The sequence below is a fragment of the Martes martes genome (assembly GCF_963455335.1).
Source record: "Martes martes genome assembly, chromosome: 3".
NCBI classification, from domain to species: Eukaryota; Metazoa; Chordata; class Mammalia; order Carnivora; family Mustelidae; genus Martes; species Martes martes.
In genome coordinates this window covers 128,787,832-128,808,693 of record NC_137890.1, presented here as the reverse complement: position 1 = coordinate 128,808,693, position 20,862 = coordinate 128,787,832, and the positions used below count along the sequence as shown (strand labels likewise).

General features: G+C 42.5%; 1 protein-coding gene across 4 annotated transcripts in view; it reads left to right on the top strand.

Moving 5' to 3' along the window:
• Window positions 1-1,207: 1,207 nt before the first annotated feature.
• Window positions 1,208-20,862, top strand: part of METAP1D (methionyl aminopeptidase type 1D, mitochondrial) — an 85,820-nt gene continuing 66,165 nt past the window's right edge. For all 4 annotated transcript variants that reach the window (XR_013966622.1, XR_013966623.1, XR_013966624.1 and 1 more), the window contains exon 1: window positions 1,208-1,256. Coding sequence is in view for 1 of the 4 variants with exons in the window: in XM_080799806.1 (XP_080655932.1) it covers window positions 1,217-1,256 (40 nt within the window). In the remaining 3 variants the exon portion in view is untranslated. The remainder of the gene's footprint in view (window positions 1,257-20,862) is intronic.

Below are 20,862 nucleotides of genomic sequence, written 5' to 3'. Positions count from 1 at the left end.
ATGATGTACACAGTGGCTGACTGGAGAGTGGGACTGTGGTGTGGAGGCATGGAATGATGTACACAGTGGCTGACTGGAGAATGGGATTGTGGTGTGCAGAGAGGGTTAGGAAGGGGACCTGGGCTTTTTTCATTTATACATTTCTGAATCGTCTGGATGTTTCATCAAGTGTGTACTTAAATTCTTAAAAATTAATTAGGGAATACCACACACAATCACCAAGGATCCTTACCAGTCTTTACTGCATTAAGTCTGGGAAACCGGTAAATCCTTGGTTTGACTGGTTCCGTGGAGAGCTGAATTCCCTCACCAGACATTCCTTAAATACCAAGTTCTTTGCCTGGCACGAGGCTACCAAGATCAATCATACCTGGTCTATGACAGGGTGGAAATCTGCCCCCAAATGCAGCTAAGAGGAAAAGTGGATTTGGTAAGAATGGGCACCGTCATCACTAGGGATACAACAGCACCCTCACTTGTCTCATAATTGGCCTTCTGTAGGCTTCATCTTTCGGCAGCGCCACTGGCAGACGTCATCCTCTCATTCTTAAAAGTCAAATTTAGGACTAAGACTCCAGTTAATATCGTCGAGAGGGAAGTGTCCTTGGGGAAAGAGAAGTCCCCGGAACAGATCCACTGGGGTACCCAGAAATGATTTTGCAGCTGCACAGAGATTCCCGTCTTGTCTGGAGTCTCTGCTGAGTAATGTAATTTCTGGGACAGCAGAGGGGCAGCTGGTGACTTTGAACCAAATTTTACCTTTCAACTCAATCCAGGGAAATTGCAACAGAGTGGCCGACGATGCAAAGTGCTATGTTGAACGCTAGATTGTGCTTTATTTTTTCCTCCCGACTTCACGTTTCCATGCACCAAAATGTTGATGCTACAAATATTGGATGCCACGCTTACCTGACACGCTTCTTCCATCCCACCTGGGCGCAGGGGCTCTGAGCGAGCGCGCGAACCGTGGCTGGAGCCCGCCTCTCGCGGCCGGAGCGGGCTCGGCGGGCCGCGGGTTCCCCTGCTGGCCCCAGTGCCGGAGCCGCTTCGCTGCCGGGACTCCCGCAGTCAGCCCCCCGCGCGCACGCGCGCTCCCCCGGGGCGGCCCCGGCGCCTCCAGTTTTCGGCAGGGCTGCGACTGGACAGTTCCTGCGGGCGGGGCGGGGCCGGACGGGAAGGCTAAGGAGTGCTCCGCGACCACGTGATCGGCGTTAACATGGCGGCGCCCAGTGGCGTCCACCTGCTCGTCCGCAGAGGTAAGCACCTGGAGAACAGTCCCGCGGGGTTTTGCTCGGTAGCTCTCTCGCTAAGCACCCGGGTTCAAAGGGGTTACACCCCCGCGCTCAAACATTTCGGCGCACACGGATGTAACTTTCAGTTGTACTGATACACGCTGACACAGGCTGACACAGGGACACGCCGCAGGAACAGACACATTTATTCACTCGTCATTTGCCTGGACCGCGTCACTGCGTGGCATCTATTCGCAGTCACTCCTTGAGGTTTATGGGACATTGTCTGGAGTCTTCTTCCCCCACGTCAGTTGTATGATTAGTGTAGCAAACTTACTTATTTTGGCTGTGGAGAGATGAACCTACGGTAACTCGGGAATGCGCCTGGATACCCAGTTGCCACAGAGAAAGCAGTTGGTGTTTGCTGTATCTATTGGCATGATACAATACGTCTTTGGGGGAAACTTGCAACATGTGATTATTCTGTTAACAGTGACTTAAAGTGAAGAGGAGAAGAAATCTTGCGGGAGTAGCTCTCAGTAGTTTTTACCCTTGCATGAGTGGTGAGACTTCAGTAAATATGCAGATACTTTTGCAGGTAAATTAGGGAAATCCTTGTTAGATTTGTTCTGAATCTTGGTTAGAAAGAACTAAGAAGTTCTCTCAAGGATTGGGAAAGAGAGAAACTAACATATTTTGAGGGACTGCTTAGGTGTCAGGCATATAGGATCAGAAGCCCTGTGAGGTAAATATTATTTTCATAGTAAGTAGCTACCATTTATTAAGTGCTTTTTTTAAAAAATTAACGTATAATGTATTATTTGCTTCAGGGGTACAAGTCTGTGAATCATCAGTCTTACACAATTCACATCACTCACCCTAGCACGGAAGTACATGATGCGGTGTCAGGACCTTACATATGCTAGCTACCTTTTAAAACCTAATGAGTTAGTGCGTGCTTCAGCAGCACCTATACTAAAATCGGAAGGATGCAATACAGAGATTAGCGTGTAATCCCTGGACAGGGGTGATATGCAGATTCGTAAAGCGTTCCATATTTTTTGAATTAAAAATTTAAGATTATAACTAAACAAAGGAACACTGTACTGTGAAAAGCAAATAAACAAAACCCCATAAATTAGGTGTTACTCCCGATTTGCAGACGAGAAAAGTGAGGCAGAGAGGTTAAGTAATATGACTAAAGCCGCACAGATTGTAAGAGGAGACACAGGAAGATTTGAAGTGAGATACGTGCAAGAAGAAAGTGATGTAAGCAGTATTTTGGACTGGTTGGTTGTTAGAGTGGAAGTCAACATGAGAGTGCAACCCTGTGAAAAGAGCCGCAATTTACATCTCTTAAGATCTGGGCTCCAGGCCAAATTCTGTTTACTAATCAAGTTACTTTTCTGTTTCCTCTTTTGGCTAGAAATAGTGGTGTTTAGACTTTCTTGTATGCCACAGGTAATGGTGAAGAGAATCTGAGGAGATAGTCAAGGTGGAGGAGGAACCAAAACACACACGCACATGTATATTATATGTATATACACATATAAGTGTGTGTATATGTATATAATCCCTGCAGATTACAGAAATAACATATTAATCTTTTTTTTTTTGGTCATGATTTTGACAAATGGTGGTTTGGACAATCCTGAGAAAGACAGCTATAGGGAAGCCAGGTCGGGTTATTGGTTCCTATAACCCATTCCATTATATCCCACAGTGCTGCAACAACTAAAAGAGGGATCTTCTGATTAGAAAAGGGACAGAAAGTGTGTCATCAGGGAGAGATTTAGTGACCAGGAAGTGACCATACCTTTATGGGTACGGGAAAGAGTGGGGAAGGCAAATAAGTGGGACATACTTTCTCCTTTACTCCCTGGTCACTTTCATGAGCCAGTCTCTCCTGGTTTGTCTTCTATATCTCTGATTTTCCCAGACTTTCACTAGGCTCTACTGTTGGATTTCTAAATATTGTTCCCCAGGATTTTGTCCTGAACTTCCATTGCTGCTTTCTCTCTTTGTTGTCACCAAATTTATCTACCTCACTGACTGTCAAATCTAGATGATTTTTAAAAAGTTGAACAGAGTGTCTGCTGGAACTGGGCACCAGCTGCAATGCCACCTCTCTGTTCGGTATCTTTTCCTAGATGTCTCATAGGGACCTTAAACTCAACAGGTCTAACATGGAAATGAGTATTTTTCTCCACATCTTCTTCTGGGCCTATAAACTCTATCTCCATCAATGGTATTGCCATCCAGTCAGTATCTAAGTAAAAGCATTTGAGTTCTCTTGGTCCCCACAATTTTTAAAAAATTTCTCTGGGGGCGCCTGGGTGGCTCAGTGGGTTAAGCCTCTGCCTTCAGCTCAGGTCATGATCTCAGGGTCCTGGGATCGAGCCCCGCATCGGGCTCTCTGCTCAGCAGGGAGCCTGCTTCCTCCCCACCCCTCTCTGCCTACTTGTGATCTCTCTCTCTCTCTCTGTCAAATAAAAAAAAAAAAAATTCTCTGTCCAGTGAGTTAGTAAATCCCATTTCTTTTTTTTTTTAAGATATAACTATTTTAAGATTTTATTTATATATTTGACAGAGAGAGAGAGAGAGCATGCAAGCAAGGGGCAGGGACAGAGGGAGAGGAAGAAGCAGGCTCCCTGTTGAGCAGGGAGCCCAACCCAGGGCTCAATCCCAGGACTCTGGGATCATGACCTGAGCTGAAAGCAGACACCTAACTGTCTGAACCACCCAGGCACCCCAGTAAATCCCATCCCACCCAGCTATTTATTTATTTACTTATTTATTTTTAATTCAAGTATAATTAACCTATAGTGTTATGTTACTTTCAGATGTACAATATAATGATTCAGCAATTCTGTATGTTACTTGGTGCACATCATGATAAGTGTACTCTTAATGCCAGTAAATCCCATTCCTTGGATCCCTCCAGTTTTCTGCATGGTCTAAGTACAAGTCTTTACCATTCCTTGGCTAGACAGGGCCTTTGTAACTGGTCTCCACCCCAAGTCCATCCTCTTCCCCACAACCACAGTTCTGTCTCTAAAATTCTGATCTGATTATGATGCTTCCCTGATGAAAAACTTCTGGGAGGTCTTCTTTGCTGTGATAAGGTCCTTTAGCATGCAAGGCCAGCTCCAGCACACTACTTAATCTTTTCAGCCTCATCTCCTGTCAGTTCCCTATCTTCATATTGCTGCTAAGGTTTACTATTGTGTGCCTCCTTAATTGTGCTCCTGCAGTGTCCTTTTTCACCTGACAAACCGTTCATCCCTCGAGGCCACACCTAAATGCCATCTCTCCTTTAAGCTTGCTTTCTTCTGCCCAGCCAAACTAACCCACTCTGCTTATATAGCACTTGGGGCGTACCTTTACCAGAACACTTGTCACCTGGCATCAAAGTATGTATACTTCTCTAGACAATATTAGTTTACACCTCTGTCACACCGCTAGAATGGGAGCTTTTTTTTTTTTTTTTTAAGGACAAGGAAGATGAATCCCTTCTCTCTCTTTTTTTTTTTTAAAGATTTTATTTATATTTGACAGATAGCACAAGTAGGCAGAGAGGCAGGCAGAGAGAGAGAGAGAGGAGGAAGCAGGCTCCCTACAGAGTGAAGAGCCAGATGTGGGGCTCGATCCCAGGACCCTGGGATCATGACCTGAGCCGAAGGCAGAGGCCTTAACCCACTGAGCCACCCAGGCGCCCCTAGAATGGGAGCTTCTTACAGGTGTGTCTTACCTTCATTATCTGTCTCCGCAAGGCCTGGAACACAGTGTCTGAACATGGTAAGTACCCAGTTTCATAACTGAATGAAAACCCTTTCAGATTGCAACCTCCTATGGAAATACTTCTGCACAGAAGTTGTACGGTAGGCCTAAAGAATAAGTATCTCAAAATGTCAGTTTCTAGGATGCCTGAGTGGCTCAGTCATTAAGCGTCTGCCTTCCGCTCAGGTCATGATCCCAGGGTCCTGGGATGGAGCCCCCCATCGGGCTCCCTGCTTGGTGGCAAGCCTGCTTCTCCCTCTCCTGCTTCCCCTGCTTGTGTTCCCTCTCTCACTCTCTCTCTCTGTCAAATAAATAAATAAAATCTTTTTTAAAAATGTCAGTTTCCGGGGTGCCTGGGTGGCTCAGAGGGTTAAGCTTCTGCCTTCGGCTCAGGTCATGGTCCCAGGGTCCTGGGATCGAGCCCCGCATCAGGCTCTCTGCTAAGTGGGGAGCCTGCTTCGCCCTCTCTCTCTGTCTGCTGCTCTGCCTACTTGTGATCTCTCTCTGTCAAATAAATAAATAAAACCTTAAAAAAAAATTAGAAATGTTAGTTTCCTTCACATAACAGGCCTAGATAGTGGATTTTTTTTCCTTCCTCCCTTCTTCCTTCCATTTTTCCTCCCTTCCTCCCTTCCTTCCTTCCTTCTTTCTTTCCTTCCTTTCTTTTTCACTTTCTTTTTTATATCCCATCTCTCTCCAAGAATAATATAAGACAGTTTTACTTCTGTGTATCTTTTTTGGCAACTGTGAAAATTCATTCCAGGTTATTTGAATTGTGAATCAGACTTATAATTAGAAAAAAAAAAAAACCTGAAATGGGGGAAGGGAAGAAATCTAAAAGAGAAGTGCTTGAAGTTTAAGCAGTGTAGCCATAGGAGAGATGAAGGAAGCTGATGGAAGTAAACCCTTGCACCTCAGCTCCATCCTGCTGTGGAAACAAGCCATGTGGAAGGAGTTGATGCTGTGAGAGGAGAGGGGGCAGACTGTTGGCAAGTCTGGCAGAAACTCTAAGGAGGACACATCTGGTGGGTGTGTGAAATAGTCTGGTCTTTCCAGAGGGCTGTATGGCAATGTCTGTCAAGATATAAGGTATACACGCCTTTTACCTAACAATTCTGCTTTTAGGAATTTATCCTAAGAGAACAATAGAATGAGTATGCAAAGGTGCTTGAACAAGAGTGTATATTGGTGATATTGGACAGAATCTGAAATGTCCATTGGTAAGAGAATGGCTACATAAAGTGTGGTTCATCCATGCACTGGAGTGCTATGCAACCGATAGAAAAGATGATGTCAAGGGGCACCTGGGTGGCTCAGTCAGTTAAGTGTCTGACTCTTGGTTTTGGCTCCGGTCATGATCTCAGGGTCATGAGTTTAAGACCCAAGTGGGGCTCCACACTCTGCGCAGAATCTACTTGAGAGTCCCTCTTCCTCTCCCTCTGCCCCTCCTGATCATGTTGTCTTTCTTTGTCAAATAAATAAATAAATCTTTAAAAAAAAGATTATAGACTTAGTCATTGATACATATTGAGGGAAAAAAGGGTATAGAGCAGTACATCTCCCTTATGTAAAAGTACGTATCTTTGCTTTCTTGTGTGTATATGCACAAAGAGATATATAGAATACGTTCACCCAAATGTTCATAGTTGTCATTTCTAGATGGTGAGATTGGACTGAGTTTTACTTTTTTATGCTTGATGTGTTTGAATTTTATATGGTGAGCATTTTTGTTATCCAAATATTACATAATATATTCAAGTTGAATATATTATTATTCATTACTATACTATAATTTAAGATGCATATAATGCTACTAATATTTCATTATTCATTTTTTTTTAGTTTAACAAATTAAAGAAATATTTACAAGTGCTTCTGTTCATTTGTGACTCTAAAGCCGTCAATTTTTCCACTAGAATTCTCTTACCATAATGGTTTTTCAAAAATTTATCCTCCAGGTCAGGGAGGGGCTGTTGTACATCATGAATTAAGTACTTTAAACTTTTGTCAATTGACCTGAGATCCTTCCTATCTTGTATAGCTTCCGTAGAAAAATGTATCTTCAGTTTTGCCAAACCAAGTTAGAATTCAGTTTTGGGATGTGGTCTATGTGCAGTTTGGAAAATGGTATTGTAATAAGGATCTTCCTGTGACTTAATTTCTATTCATGTTGACAGCCAGAGAGTGAAATGGATTTTTGCTAGTAGGATTTTTTTTTAACAAATACTTTCCCAGCCCTCTTATAATATAGCTTGTTACTCATGGATTAAGACATACTTGATAAACAAATCATGGTCCTAAATTCTCTAAAGTCAGGCATGTCCCTAAAACCATATAGGCTCTTATGTTTTTCCTCTGCTTGAAACAGCTTTCTGTAGCACAGATAGTTCCTGTCTCCCATTGAAATTATAAAATCTCAGTGCACAGTGCAGGACCTGTAGACCCTCAGTGATGAATACTTGCAGTCATTTAAAAAACAACAACAACAACAACCATGACTTTTTTAAAAAATAATTTTTAAATTTTTTTTATAAACATATAATGTATTATTAGCTCCAGGGGTACAGGTCTGTGAATCGCCAGGTTTACACACTTCACAGCACTCACCATAGCACATACCCTCCCCAATGTCCATAACCCCACCACCCTCTCCCTACCCCCCTCCCCCAGGCAACCCTCAGTTTGTTTTGTGAGATTAAGAGTCTCTTATCAACCATGACTTTTTAAAAAAGATTTTATGTATTTGAGAGAGAGAGAGACCACAAGTAGGCAGAGAGGCAGGCAGAGAGAGGGGGGGAAGCAGGCTCCCTGCTGAGCAGAGAGCCCAAGGGGCTTGATCCCAGGACCCTGAGACCATGACCTGAGCTGAAGGCAGAGGCTCAATCCGCTGAGCCACCCAGGTGCCCCAACAACCATGATGATGACCTATATTTGTTGACATGGAATGATGTCTAAAACATATATTGTTTGGAAAAAGCAAGTTTTAGAACAGTTTAATATAATCTCATTTTGTAAAATAAAACAGCAGTATCTTTGTGTGTGTCTAAGTTTAAGCAGTGTAACCATAGGAGAGATGAAGGAAGCTGATGGAAGTAAACCCTTGCACCTTTTGCATATGCCATAGAGAGAGAGAAAGAGAAAATATTCTAAATACTATGAAATTCCCACTTTCCCCAAGCACTGGAAATCTTTGAAAATTCAGAGTGGATGCAGTGTATCTTACGGATTTTGACAAAGATGGAAGGATAAAAATATGTGTACAGAGCTTCACTTGAACATCTTATTTTACAGTTAAAACAGCTTTTTCTTGTGGAGATTGGATTTTCTTTTTTAGCTCTCGAACATGGAGAATTTCATTTTTTTAAGATTTTATTTACTCATTTGCAAGAGAGAGTGTGCACACATGTGCAGGTAGGGGGAGGGGCAGAGGGAGAAGCAGACTCCCCACTGAGCAGGGAGCCCACCTGGAATTGGTGACTCAGTTCCAGGACCCCTGAGGTCATGACCTGAGCTGAAGGTGGACACTTGACTGACTGAGCCACCCAGATACCCTGGAACATGGAGAATTTCAAACATACACACAAGTAGAGAGAGCAGTAAAATAAACTCCCACATACCCATCACTAGTTATAATCACCAACTTATGGCTACTCTTGATTTATCTTTACCCCTAGCCACTCTCTCCCTGGAACTGGATTGTTTTGAAGCACATCCCAGATATTATATAATTTCATCTGTAGATTTTTCATTATGTATCGCTGAAAGACAGAGAGCCCTTTTTATTTTCTTCATATATTCTACATATTAGTTCTAGAATTTTCGATTGGTTCTTTTCTTACAGTTTCCATTTCTCTGTTGAGATTTCCCAGCTGTTCACTCATTATGTCTACCTTTTCCTTTAAGTACGTGAACATACATATTTTTAGTAACCATTTTTAAAGTCCTTATCTGTTAATTCTGTCATCTGGGTGATCTCAGGGTATGTTCCTGTTTTACTGACTCTGACTTTGATTTTCTGTTCTCTCAACCATTTCTTTTAATTTACAGTTTGTGTTCAATGCAGATCAATACTATAACATGAGAAGTTACTCTGAATCAAAGTATAAATACACAAACATAATGTATAACCTGAAATAGATATATGGCATACAGATATGAAACAAAAAGGAAGGTTCATTCACACACAGAGCACTTAAGATCTCTTGGATATGGTTGTTCCACTGTAGGTTCCTGAAGATGGGAGAAAATGACTTTGGTTATCAAGACTACTGTTGCCATATTAGATATTGGAACATCTAAGCTTTAGCATGTGACCATACAAACAAAAGACCTTAGAGAGGGTCTATTTTTTTAAAAAATATTTTTATTTATTTATTTGACAGAGACACAGTGAGAGAGGGAACACAAGCAGGGGAGGTGGGAGAGGGAGAAGCAGGCTTCCCACAGAGCAGGGAGCCCAATGAGGGGCTCGATCCCAGGATGCTGGGATCATAACCTGAGCCGAAGGCAGACTCTCAACGACTGAGCCACCCAGGCGCCCCGAGAGGGTCTATTTTTAAAAAGCTCTCTGTGCACTGAGGCAGTTGTGGAAAGATTTACTCTCCAGAGTCAAGCCCACATTAGGGTTTGGATCAGGTTCTAACTATCTAAAAATATTGACTAAGAACAGAAAGCATTCCAAATATAGGTATTCTAATTGAGTTGGGTTTTTTTTTTTTTTAAGATTTATTTAGTTATTTATTTTAGAAACAGAGAGAGAGGAGTGCCTGGGTGGCTCAGTTAGTTAAGCATCTGCCTTTGGCTTGGGTCACAGTCCCAGTGTCCTGGGATGGAGCCCTGTGTTGGACTCCTTGCTCAGTAGGGAGCCTGCTTCTCCCTCCTCCCTGCTTGTACTCTTTGTTGCTATCTTTGTCTCTCTTTCAAATAAATGGATAAAAACTTAAAAAAAGAAGACGAAGGAGAAGGAGGAGAAGGGGAAGAAGAAGAGAGAGTGCATGCAAGGGCAAGGGTAGAGTGAGAGAAGCACACTCCCTGCTGAGCACAGAGCCCAAAGCAGGGCTGAATCCCCCAAAACCGAGTTCATGACCTGAGCTGCTATCAAGAGTTTGATGCTTAACGGACTGAGCCACCCAGGTGCCTCTACTGTCATTTTCAAAGTCCTTATTTCTTAAGCCACATTAAAGTAATCATCTCTTAACTCATTCTGGATGTTAATATTGACATTCCTCATCTAGTCAAAATCTTCACATGCTCTTCAAACGCATCAAATTTGGGATCCTCAGCATTTTCTGTGTCAATAAGGTGTGAAATTAGCAGATTTGATGAAGACCTTTGTTTTACTTGTCACACTGGATGTCTAGATGCCATTTGACTTGGGTTTAGAAAATGGGTAGTATGGGGACGCCTGGGTGGCTCAGCTGGTTAAGCGGCTGCCTTCGGCTCAGGTCATGATCCCAGCGTCCTGGGATCGAGTCCCACGTCGGGCTCCTTGCTCCGCAGGGAGCCTGCTTCTCCCTCTGCCACTCTGTCTGCCTGTGCTCGCTCGCTCTCTCTCTCTCTCTCTCTCTCTGACAAATAAATAAATAAAATCTTAAAAAAAAAAAAAAAGAAAAGAAAATGGGTAGTATGGATGTTCTTGGCCTGAATCTCTAAACAGAATAGATACAGAAGGGATAAGAAGATTGTACAGAGACTAGCTGTTGACTGTAGAGCACTACCACTTGCCTTGGTGGTGGCATTAGTTGGATTTGGAGCAGCCAGGGTATTCTGGGAGGAGTTACTTGAAAGCGTTACAACAGCTATTTGATTTGAATAAGTCTGTGTGGGTAGGCACAGGGCCAGAAGTACTAGCCCCAGTCTGGCCTGGCTACCATCACTTTGTCCTTGTCCACTGCATTGTCATCAGTGCATGGTGCATCTCACTGAATGCTGGGTGTGTGGAGAACCCCTGGCTTGGGGTGGGCGCAGGTGAGGGCTATGTTTTTTTCCCCCCTTGACTGTGGGTCACATTTTTCTGCTTCTTTAAATGTTATCTAATGTGGAATTGTATATGGGACATAATGAATAATTCCTTGTACAGGTTATGTTGTTTTTCTTTAAATATGTTGAGTTTTGTTCTGACAGGCAGTTAAATTACTGGCAAATCTTTTTGATTCCACAAGCCTTAGTTTTATTCTTTGTTAGAGTGGATCTGTTTGTTTTGCCCTTAGGCCTAGACTGTAGCCCTTACTCTAGTGCAGAGGTCAGCAAACTTTTTCTAGAGAGGGCCAGGTAGTAAATATCTGAGGCTTTCGTGGACCCTGTGGTCTCTCTTGCAACTCTTCAACTTGCCAAAATGGTGCAAAAGTTGCATAGATTGTACTAAACAAATAAGTGTAGCTATTTTCCAATAGAATTTTCTTTGCAAAAACGGTGAGCCAGGTCTTTCTTTGCCTACCTTTGCTCTGCTAATGTGTGGTTCTTACTCCTAAGGCATGGTCTTTCTGAGGTCTCAGTTGAATGCCTTTTCAGCTCCAGGGAGGTCTCTTGACTCTGTTTGAACTGGAACTCCAACTTCTCTCAGCCCCGCAACCTCTAGAATCTCTGTTCACACTCAGCCTACAGCAGCAACTGTCTGGTAGATCTTGGGCCTCTCCTCCAGTACCCTGACACACAGATTCCAGCAGCGTCAGCAACCAGATCTCTGTCTCCCTCACTCAGCAGCGAGGTGCTGTGGCTGCTCAGCTCCCACCTCCCAAAGGCCGCCATTTGGAATGGTTTCCCCAGGCAGAACACTGGAGACAGTCTGGGTTCACTTTGTGCATTTGTTTACCCTCAAGGTTCACCATTTGCATTGGTCAGTATCCAGTGCTAAAAAATAGCTCCTTTATGTTTTGTCTAGTTAATTTAGTTGTTTAGGACAGGAGGGAATTCTGATAACTGTTATGTCAACATGGCCAGGAGAGGAAAGTCACTTTTTTTTTTTTAAACTTATAGGTTTACTTTCCCACTTTTCGGTACTTTTTTCCTTGAAATTTATTTGTTGAAGCAACTGGTTAGTATATCTGCCCTATGGAGCTTTCCACATTCTGGATTTTGCAGATTGTGTATCTAATGGGGTCATTTAAAATGTTCCTCTGTAAACTCACTGTTACATCTAAGGCCTGACCTGATTTGGGTCAGACTTTTTTGGGGGTGGGGTGGGGGGAAGAATACTTCGTAGGGTGTTGCTTTTTTGAGATGTTAGAGGCCACCGGTGATCCTTACTTGGTTCCATTAGGTCATTGGTGTTTGCAAAATGGCAGTATTTTAATTCCATCATTCCTTCTTGATTTATTGTTGAAAAATGTCTACAGAGAGAAACTTTCTCATCAAATATTAACCCTGATAGACCTCATCCTGGAAAGTTAAATGCTTGATTTGCTCTCTTTATTTACCAGTTTTTCTGTTTTTTAAGATTTTATTTATTTATTTGACAGAGATCACAAGTAGGCAGAGAGGCAGGCAGAGAGAGAGGAAGGGAAGCTGGCTCCTTGCTGAGCAGAGGCACCCAAAGCGGGGCTCAATCCCAGGACCCTGGGATCATGACCTGAGCCAAAGGCAGAGGCTTTAACCCACTGAGCTACCCAGGCACCCCATTCATCAGTTTTTAAATAACAAATTTATCTTCTAAAAGTGACCAGTGAGTTGTATAGAATAATGTGGATTTATTTTTAATTGTGTATCTATTTCTTTAATTTTATGAAAATATATGTAAGGATCATGTAGTGTTGAACCAGAATCCTAAGGCAGGATTGCAAGATTCAAGGTAGAAAACCAAAAGCTATTGACAGAAGTAGCATTTTACAAAATGAATTTTTTTTTTAAAGATTATTTATTTATTTATTTATTTGACAGACAGAGATCACAGGTAGGCAGAGAGGCAGGCAGCGAGAGAGGAAGGGAAGCAGGCTCCCTGCTGAGCAGAGAGCCCGATGCGGGGCTCGATCCCAGGACCCTGGGATCATGACCTGAGCCGAAGGCAGAGGCTTTAACCCACCGAGCCACCCAGGCGCCCCTACAAAATGAATTTAGGGAATTCTTACTACAACTTAATGTTAGAGTAGAAGATTTTAAGGTGAGAAAGAATTGAATATCTCCCAGAGCTTGTTGCAAGTTGAGTCTCATACTATTAGTCATTCACACTCCAACAAGAGACTCACTTTTGTATCTAGTGAAATGTCGGTTCCTGTGCTCACGATAAATATGCTTCTTACTATCCAAAGGGTCAGTGTATATAAGATGAAAGGAAACTGGGCAAAGATCTGATTTTGGATGCTGTCTCTATGACTTATCACATGAATGGAAAAAAGTAATTTAATTTTCCACTCAGCTTTGCTGTGAACCTAAAGCTGCTCTAAAACTAAGTCTAGGGCACCTGGGTGGCTCAGTTGGTAAAGCATCTGCCTTGGACTCAGATCATGATTGCAGGGTTCTGGGATCAAGCCCAGCATTTGGGCTTCCTGCTCAGAGGGAATCCTGCTTCTCCCTCTCCCTCTGCCTACAGCTCTGCCCGCTTGTGCACACGCGCTCTCTCTCTCTCTCTCTCTCTCTCTCTTGCTCCCTCCCTGGGTCAAATAAATAAATAAAATATTTTTAAAAATGAAAATAAATGAAAATTAAGTTTATTTAAAAAATAACTTAAACTTTCTGAATTCTACTTGCTTCATCTGTTAAAAAAAAAGGACAGGGTATAAAGTCATCTAAGCCAAACGAAAATTAAGTGAGAGAACCTGTGACGACACCTAGCATAAGAAATGCCCTGGGCTCCTGGGTGGCTCAGTCATTAAGCGTCTGCCTGGACTCAGGTCATGATCCAAGGGTCCTGGGATTGAATCCCGTGTGGGGCTCCCTGCTCGGCAGGAAGCCTGATTCTCTCTCTCCCACTCCCCCTGCTTATGTTCCCTCTCTCGCTGTTTCTCTCTCTGTCAAATAAATAAGATCTTTAAAAAAAAAGAAAAAAGAAATGCCCTTTTCCTTGTGGCAGGTGTTCTCCACTGGTTGAAGCAATCACAAGGCAGCGCAGAATCGGGGGAGTGGACATAGGAGTTCTTCCTCATGGGATAAGTGTCAGTTGTGACAGTCTAAGGCTGTTTCTTGAATACAGTGGGGATACAAGGAATGAACTTCCCAGATATATGCAAAATTTTGTCTATATAAGCAGATTTCTGCTAGAAAATACGCATGGCTTTCATTAATTTCCTAAAGTAAGATGTGATCTGGGGAAAAAAAAAAACAAAAAACATTTCCATTAGATTATTAAAATTCTTTGATACTCCTCCCATGGAAGAGTAAGGTCTATGTCCTCTCCCCTGATCCTGGGCTGCCCTGTGACTGCTTCAACCGAAAGAGAATGGGGGAGGTGATGCTGTGTGACTTCCAAGGCTGTCATAAAAGGGGCTGAAAAAGGATGCAGGCTTGTTCACTGGAACAGTCATGCTTAGAGCCTGAGTTGTCTTGTAAAAAACCCAACTTCCCTGGGGCCACCATGCTGTGAGAAAGCCAAGCCATTTGGGGAGGCTTCTTTTTTTTTTTTTTTTTTTTAAGATTTTATTTATTTATTTGAGAGAGAATGAGTGAGAGAGAGCATGAGAGAGGAGGAGGTCAGAGGGAGAAGCGGACTCCCCAAGGAGCTGGGAGCCCCATGCGGGACTTGATCCTGGAAGTCCGGGATCATGACCTGAGCTGAAGGCAGTCGCTCAACCAACTGAGCCATGCAGGCGTCCCATTTGGGGAGGCTTCTTGAAGGTGGTCTGGTCAGGAGACCTAGTTTTTGAGTCATCCAATCCCAGGCACCAGACATGTGAGTGAATGAGCCTTCAGAGGGTTCCAGCTTCAACCACTGCGTCATCCTCGGCCTTCAAGTCTTCTTGACTAAGGCCCTTAGACCTCAGGCAGTCTTAGACATTCATTTTTGAATTCCTGGCCCAAATAATCCAGGATCATAATAGAATTATTATGCTTTTTTTCTTCTGTACTGTCAAGTTTTGATTAACTTGTCATACAGCACTGGTAACCGGGACAGTTTATAGTATGTAATAGCTAGCAATGACTAATTTTAACCAATTTTTAGTAGAAGGCCCACAAAGAGCCACTTGGGAGTACATGCGGGCATGTACATGTACATTATCTCCTGTAAATCTTAGAGTCACCACACACAACAAAGTATAGGTTCTTGCCAGATTATTTAAAATTTATTCATAGCCTCGATGAAGTTTATCAATCTGGAGTAATTTTTGTCATAAGTGATAGTAATTAATATGGTGGTTGACATTCCACCGTTACCAGGTTTCCAGGAGAACTGAGCTAGCAAATTAACCCAAGGTCAAGTTTGTCAGTAGAGAAATATTCATTGAAAAGAAGCAAAGTAGCAATATTACCATTGGGCAGAAGAGAATTTAGGGCAAAAAGCATCAGACAGAACAAAGAGGTTCATGCTCCTTTTCTCTCTGGACACTCACCATTCCCTTAATGACCTCATCAGTCCTATGATCCATTAATTTATCAAGTCGCATATTTATGCCTTCAGCCAAGACCTTTCTCCTAAATTCTAGGCTCATACATCCAACTGCCTACTGAACATTTCCACTTGGATATCTAACAGACATCTCAAAATCAACATGTTCAGAACTCCAAAACTGCACTTATAATCTCTTCCCTAAAATTTGTTCCATTCCAAGAACTTCCCTACCCTTAGTTGATGGTAATTTTTTCTGTCAGTTTCTCAGACCATAAACCTTTGAATCACCCCACAGTTCCTTTCTTTTTCTCACTCTGTACCTAATCTGCCAAAAAATCCTATTTAATCTACCTTTAAGATATACCCAGAATGCATTTTGTCACCCCCCCCCCCCCGTCACTACCCTGAGTTGAGCCACTTTTGTTTCTTACCAGGATTACTGTAATAACCCACTGCTGGTCCCCCTGTTTCTACCCTTGCCCTCCAACTTGATTCTCAATACTACAGCCAGACTGAACTTTAAAAAATGTCAGTCAGATCATGTCACTCTTTTGTTCAAAACCTGTTTTACTCAGAGTAAAGGCCAAAGTCCTTATAATAGCCTATAAGGCCCTACTCACAGCACTTAATGCTTTCTAACACACTGTATGATTTACTTATTTGTCATTTTTGTTGCTGTTGCTCATCTCCCCCACCAGAATGCAGGTTCCATAAGGAGAGGAGTTTTGTTGTTTTTTTTTTTTTTTCCCCAATGTATCCCAGGTACCTAGAACAGTGCCTGACAAATAATAAGCATTTCATAGAGATTTTTTGAATGAATGAACAAAAAGTGGCTAGTTAATGTTGTTTCGATATAGTTATTAATAATGAATCTTTATGAATCAAATAACATGTTAAAATTCATAAAGCAAGAGCTGTTAAAAGCAAAAGGATAAAACCACGATCATAGTGGGAAACTTAAGCATGCCTTTAATTTGGCAATTTAAGTAGACGTAATAAGGTTACTGAAGTTCAGAATGTTATAATTAGTAAATCTGATTTAATATTAAATTTGATACCTTGGATTAAAGATCGTTTTTACAAATACACATGAAATTGGATAAAATTTGATGTTATACCATTAAAACCTCAAAAAGCTCTAGAAAGAAAAAATGATATGAACTACATTCTCTGATCACAAAGCAGTAGTATACAAATTAACAGGGAGAGAGGTTTGATCCACATGGTTGTGGAAACACAAAAGGAATCTAGAGAATGAAGAATGGTGACACTAACACTGTCATAGACTTGGAATCCATTTTCTTGTCCTCTATGATTTCGCACTCTTTCAGGGGAATCTGACATGTAAGTCAGTTACTGCAACAGAGTAAGATAGATACACAGACAGAGGTGAGTAAAGGGTGCAATGGGATCACCCAGTATAGACTGAGAATTCCTCAGCTTCACAGAGAAGACTGGATTGAGTCTTGCTGTCCGAGGAGGGTCTGGTCAGATGAAGGGGTCTAGAGACAGGGAGGGTGTCCAAAGGCAGAGAGAGATGAGAAGCTCTGCAGCCTCTGGGACCTTCACTGGTTTAATATGGTAAGCAAGCAGGGTAAGAACTAGGGAGTAGCCAGAGAGGGGGTTGGAGCCAGCTACTTTTTCCAGTAAATATACAGGATTTGGGGGCCAGCCGAATGAGACAGCCGAGTCCATGTATAAGAAGAGATGAAGGTACTAGACATCTCCCTTAGGGTTGGAGGAAATGATATGCATGTAGATAGTTCTTCAAGTGGGAGAGGGAACAGAAAATTGAAGGAACTCCTCATCCCCCCAGTGGCTTTTTCTTTCTGTACCTGTTTGCAGAGATCGGAGGTGAAGTGAGGTAGGGAATTGGGAAATAGGTGAGGAAAATGATAAGAGGTAATAGAAGGATTGCCCAGCAATGTTGAGATCCAAGTGAAATTAGAGAGAGTGTATTTGTAATGGCCCCATTCATTGCCATTGCGTGATTTTCTCCGAATGGGTATCATCTTGTGTGTATGAATGAGTGAAGGTAGACAGTGGAATTGACTGGAGTTTTCCAGTTGGATGCCCTGGAAAGACCAGGGAGTAAGAGAAGTGGGTGGTTGGCAAGAGAGGGATTGATTTAATGAATTTTAGAGTCTACCCTAGGCTGTAAGTTTCTTAAGGATATGGAGCTTGTCTATTTCATTTGTTTCTGGGCCCATTACTATTATAATGAATGAAAAATCTAAGATATAGCAGTAAAAAGAGAAGAGTTAGATAGTTTGGGGGGAGAAAGGAGTTGTTCTAAGATGAGAATTATCAGCGAGGTCAAAGAACAGGTATATGGGAATGAAGAGTGAGAGAACTGGAAGGTTTGGGGGTAGTCTGCAGTTTCATGATGGAGGTGACTTCCGAATGGGCTCATAGAAACTACAGTTTCCAATTTAATTGAAGGAAGCAGTGTAATACAGTTAATGGTGCAAAATGTAATGAGGCTCTGAGAATAAGAGGAAGGAAAGCTCATTTGGAGGGGGAGTGCTCACTTCACAGAAGAAGGGATGGTTGAATTGCATCTTGACAGATGCCTCAGGTGGTCAACAGGGAGCCTGGGGGAGGGGCCATTCCTAAGGGCATAAGACAGGGCGGTTTTAGGAAAACCATGTGGATACAGGAAAAATCAAGAGATGGTTAGAAGGCTCTGGAATGGAGTATTGGGCCAGAGCTGCCTGTTTGTGTAGGTGAGTTATAGGAGATGATTAGCAATACAGGTTAGGGCCAGGTCATGGAGAACCCTGAGAGCCAGCTGAGGGCCTGTCTTATGGGCAGCAGAAGTTTTTTTGATAAATACGTGAAGTGGGGTCTCTCTTCACATTGTGCTGTTGGTGGTGTTCTGGATATACTGGAAAGGTAAAAACCATTGCAGGTCAGTTGGGAGGAACTGGCAGAAAGAGAGCAATGGGGGTCCTGAACTAATTCAGTAACTACCAGAAGGAGGGGGAGAGATGAATGCAGGAGGAATGATGCAGGGGAGAAATCCACAGGCTCTGGTGGTTGAAAGGGGACTTATAGGGGAGAGGCATTGCCAAAGCAGAACAGGAATTCGCAGAAACTAAGAACCTAGCCAGGAAAAGAGGCTCAGGAGGAAGTTTGTGGATGGCTCAGTAAAGGTCAGTGAATTTGGCTCCTAGGAAGTCATGGTGACTTAGACCAAAATTTTAGCAATGGAGGGAACTGAAGAAAAGTGATGGTGGTGGCTGTAGAGAAGTATGGAGGCTTTTAGTTCTTTATAGGTCTGTTGTTGTTTTTTTTTTAAATTTTATTTATTTGACAGAAATCAGAGCTAGGCAGAGAGGCAGACAGAGAGAGGGGGAAGCAGGCTCCTGCTGAGCAGAGAGCCCGATGTGGGGCTCGATCCCAGGACCCTGAGATCATGACCTGAGCCAAAGGCAGAGGCTTAAACCACTGAGCCACCCAGGCGCCCCAGCTTTTAGTTCTTTAAAACAAAACAAAACAAAACAACTTTATCAAAATATAATCCACAGACCATACAGTCCACCTATTTAAAGTGCATAATTCGGAGGACCTGGGTGGCTCAGTCACTTAAGCGTCCTTTGGCTGAGGTTGTGATCTCAGGGTCATGAGACAGAGCCCTGCATCGGGCTCGGAGCTCAACTTGGGAGTCAGCTTGAGATTCTCTCTTCCTCTCCCTCTGCCCCCTCCTGTTTGTACTCTCTCTCTCTCAAATAAATAAGTCTTTAGGGGGAAAAAGAAAGAAAGAAAGAAGAGAAAGAGAAAGAAAGGAAGGAAGGAAGGAAGAAATGAAGGAAGGAAGAAAGAAAGGGAAAGGAAAGGAAAGAAAGAGAAAGGGAAAGCCCAAAGTTTTGTCCACTGAGAAGGCCCACTCTCATTGATGTTAGAACACTAACGGCAGTGAGCTCACCTGCTCGCCCTTAGCTTCGAAATGCCACTTTCCTCTTAAAAAGAAAGGGAAGGGAAGGGAAGGAAGGGAGGGAGGAAGGGAGGGAGGGTGAGCGAGAAAGAAAGAAGGAAAGAGAGAGGAAGGAAGGAAGGATGGAAGGGAGGGAGGGAGAAAGAAAGAAAGAAAGAAACCCAACAAGGCTCCTTGGAGAAATGGCTGATTCCAGAGCTGTGGGGGGGGTTAACAGAGGAGCCTGGAATATTCTGTTCCAGAAAGTAATCAAAGAATGAAGTAATCAAGTAAGGAGGAGGACATGTGAAAACACAGAAACCAGCAGGAACTGAGCTGCCACTGGCCAAATCAGGGACAATATAAGGACCAAAATAAATGATAGTAACAGCTTATAATCCACTAAATAAAATGGGAACTAAATAAATGAAAGAATTGGAAGTTTAATGACTATATAATAAAAACTGAGTAGGTGCTCTAAGATCTGCATGTCACTTCTGTGATTTCCCTACCAAAGATAAGAGAGCCTGAAATCACCACGAGCAAATATCTGATAAACCCAAACTGAGGGACATTCTACAAATAACTGGTCTGCCACCTTCAAAGGTGTCAAGATCATGGAAGTCACGAAAAGACTAACAACTATTGCAGTCTGAAGGGGACAAAAGAAACAAGGCAACCAGATGGAAGCCCTGATCCTAATTAAATTGGATCCCTTTGCTAAAAAGGACATTTGGGGACAAGTGGGAAAACTTAAACAGAGTCTGAGAATTAAATGGTGATAATGTATTGATAAAGTTTTCTAATTTTGATGATTATATTCTGGCCATGTATAATAATGTTCTTGTTCAGAGTAAATATGCATTAAAGAATATGTGATGGTGATTCATCAGGTCAGCAATTCCCGAGAATTGCAATTCTCGGGAATTGCTGACCTGAATTCAGGGGGAAAAGGTCTTTGTATTTTTGTTCTTCCAACTTCTCTGTAAGTTTGCAATTGTTTCAAAAATAAAACAAAACATCTAACTTTATCTAACTTTAGCCAGTGTCTTCCTCTAGCTACCCATTTCTCAACTCCACTTCAGAGCAAAACCAAAAACAGTCTATACTCCATTTTTAATTTCTCTTAAATTACTTTTAAAAAGTAGATCCTCCGACTCCATCACTTCTCTCGTTTAAAAAAAAGAAAAAAATCAAATCACTAAATCCCAAGAGCCTGTATGTTATGAGAACTACCAGCAACACCTGACATAGTTCACTACTCCTCCTCCTTCAAGCACTTTCATCATTCGGCTTCCAGACACATCATCCTCCCAAGCTATCCTTCTCAGTGACAGTGGCTTCCTTGATACTCCTTGAACAGTCCAGCACATTCCGCACTTGCCATTCTTCTGCGTGTTAACACTCTTCCTTGAGATATCTACACTGCTCACAGATTCATTTCTTTTATTATCTAC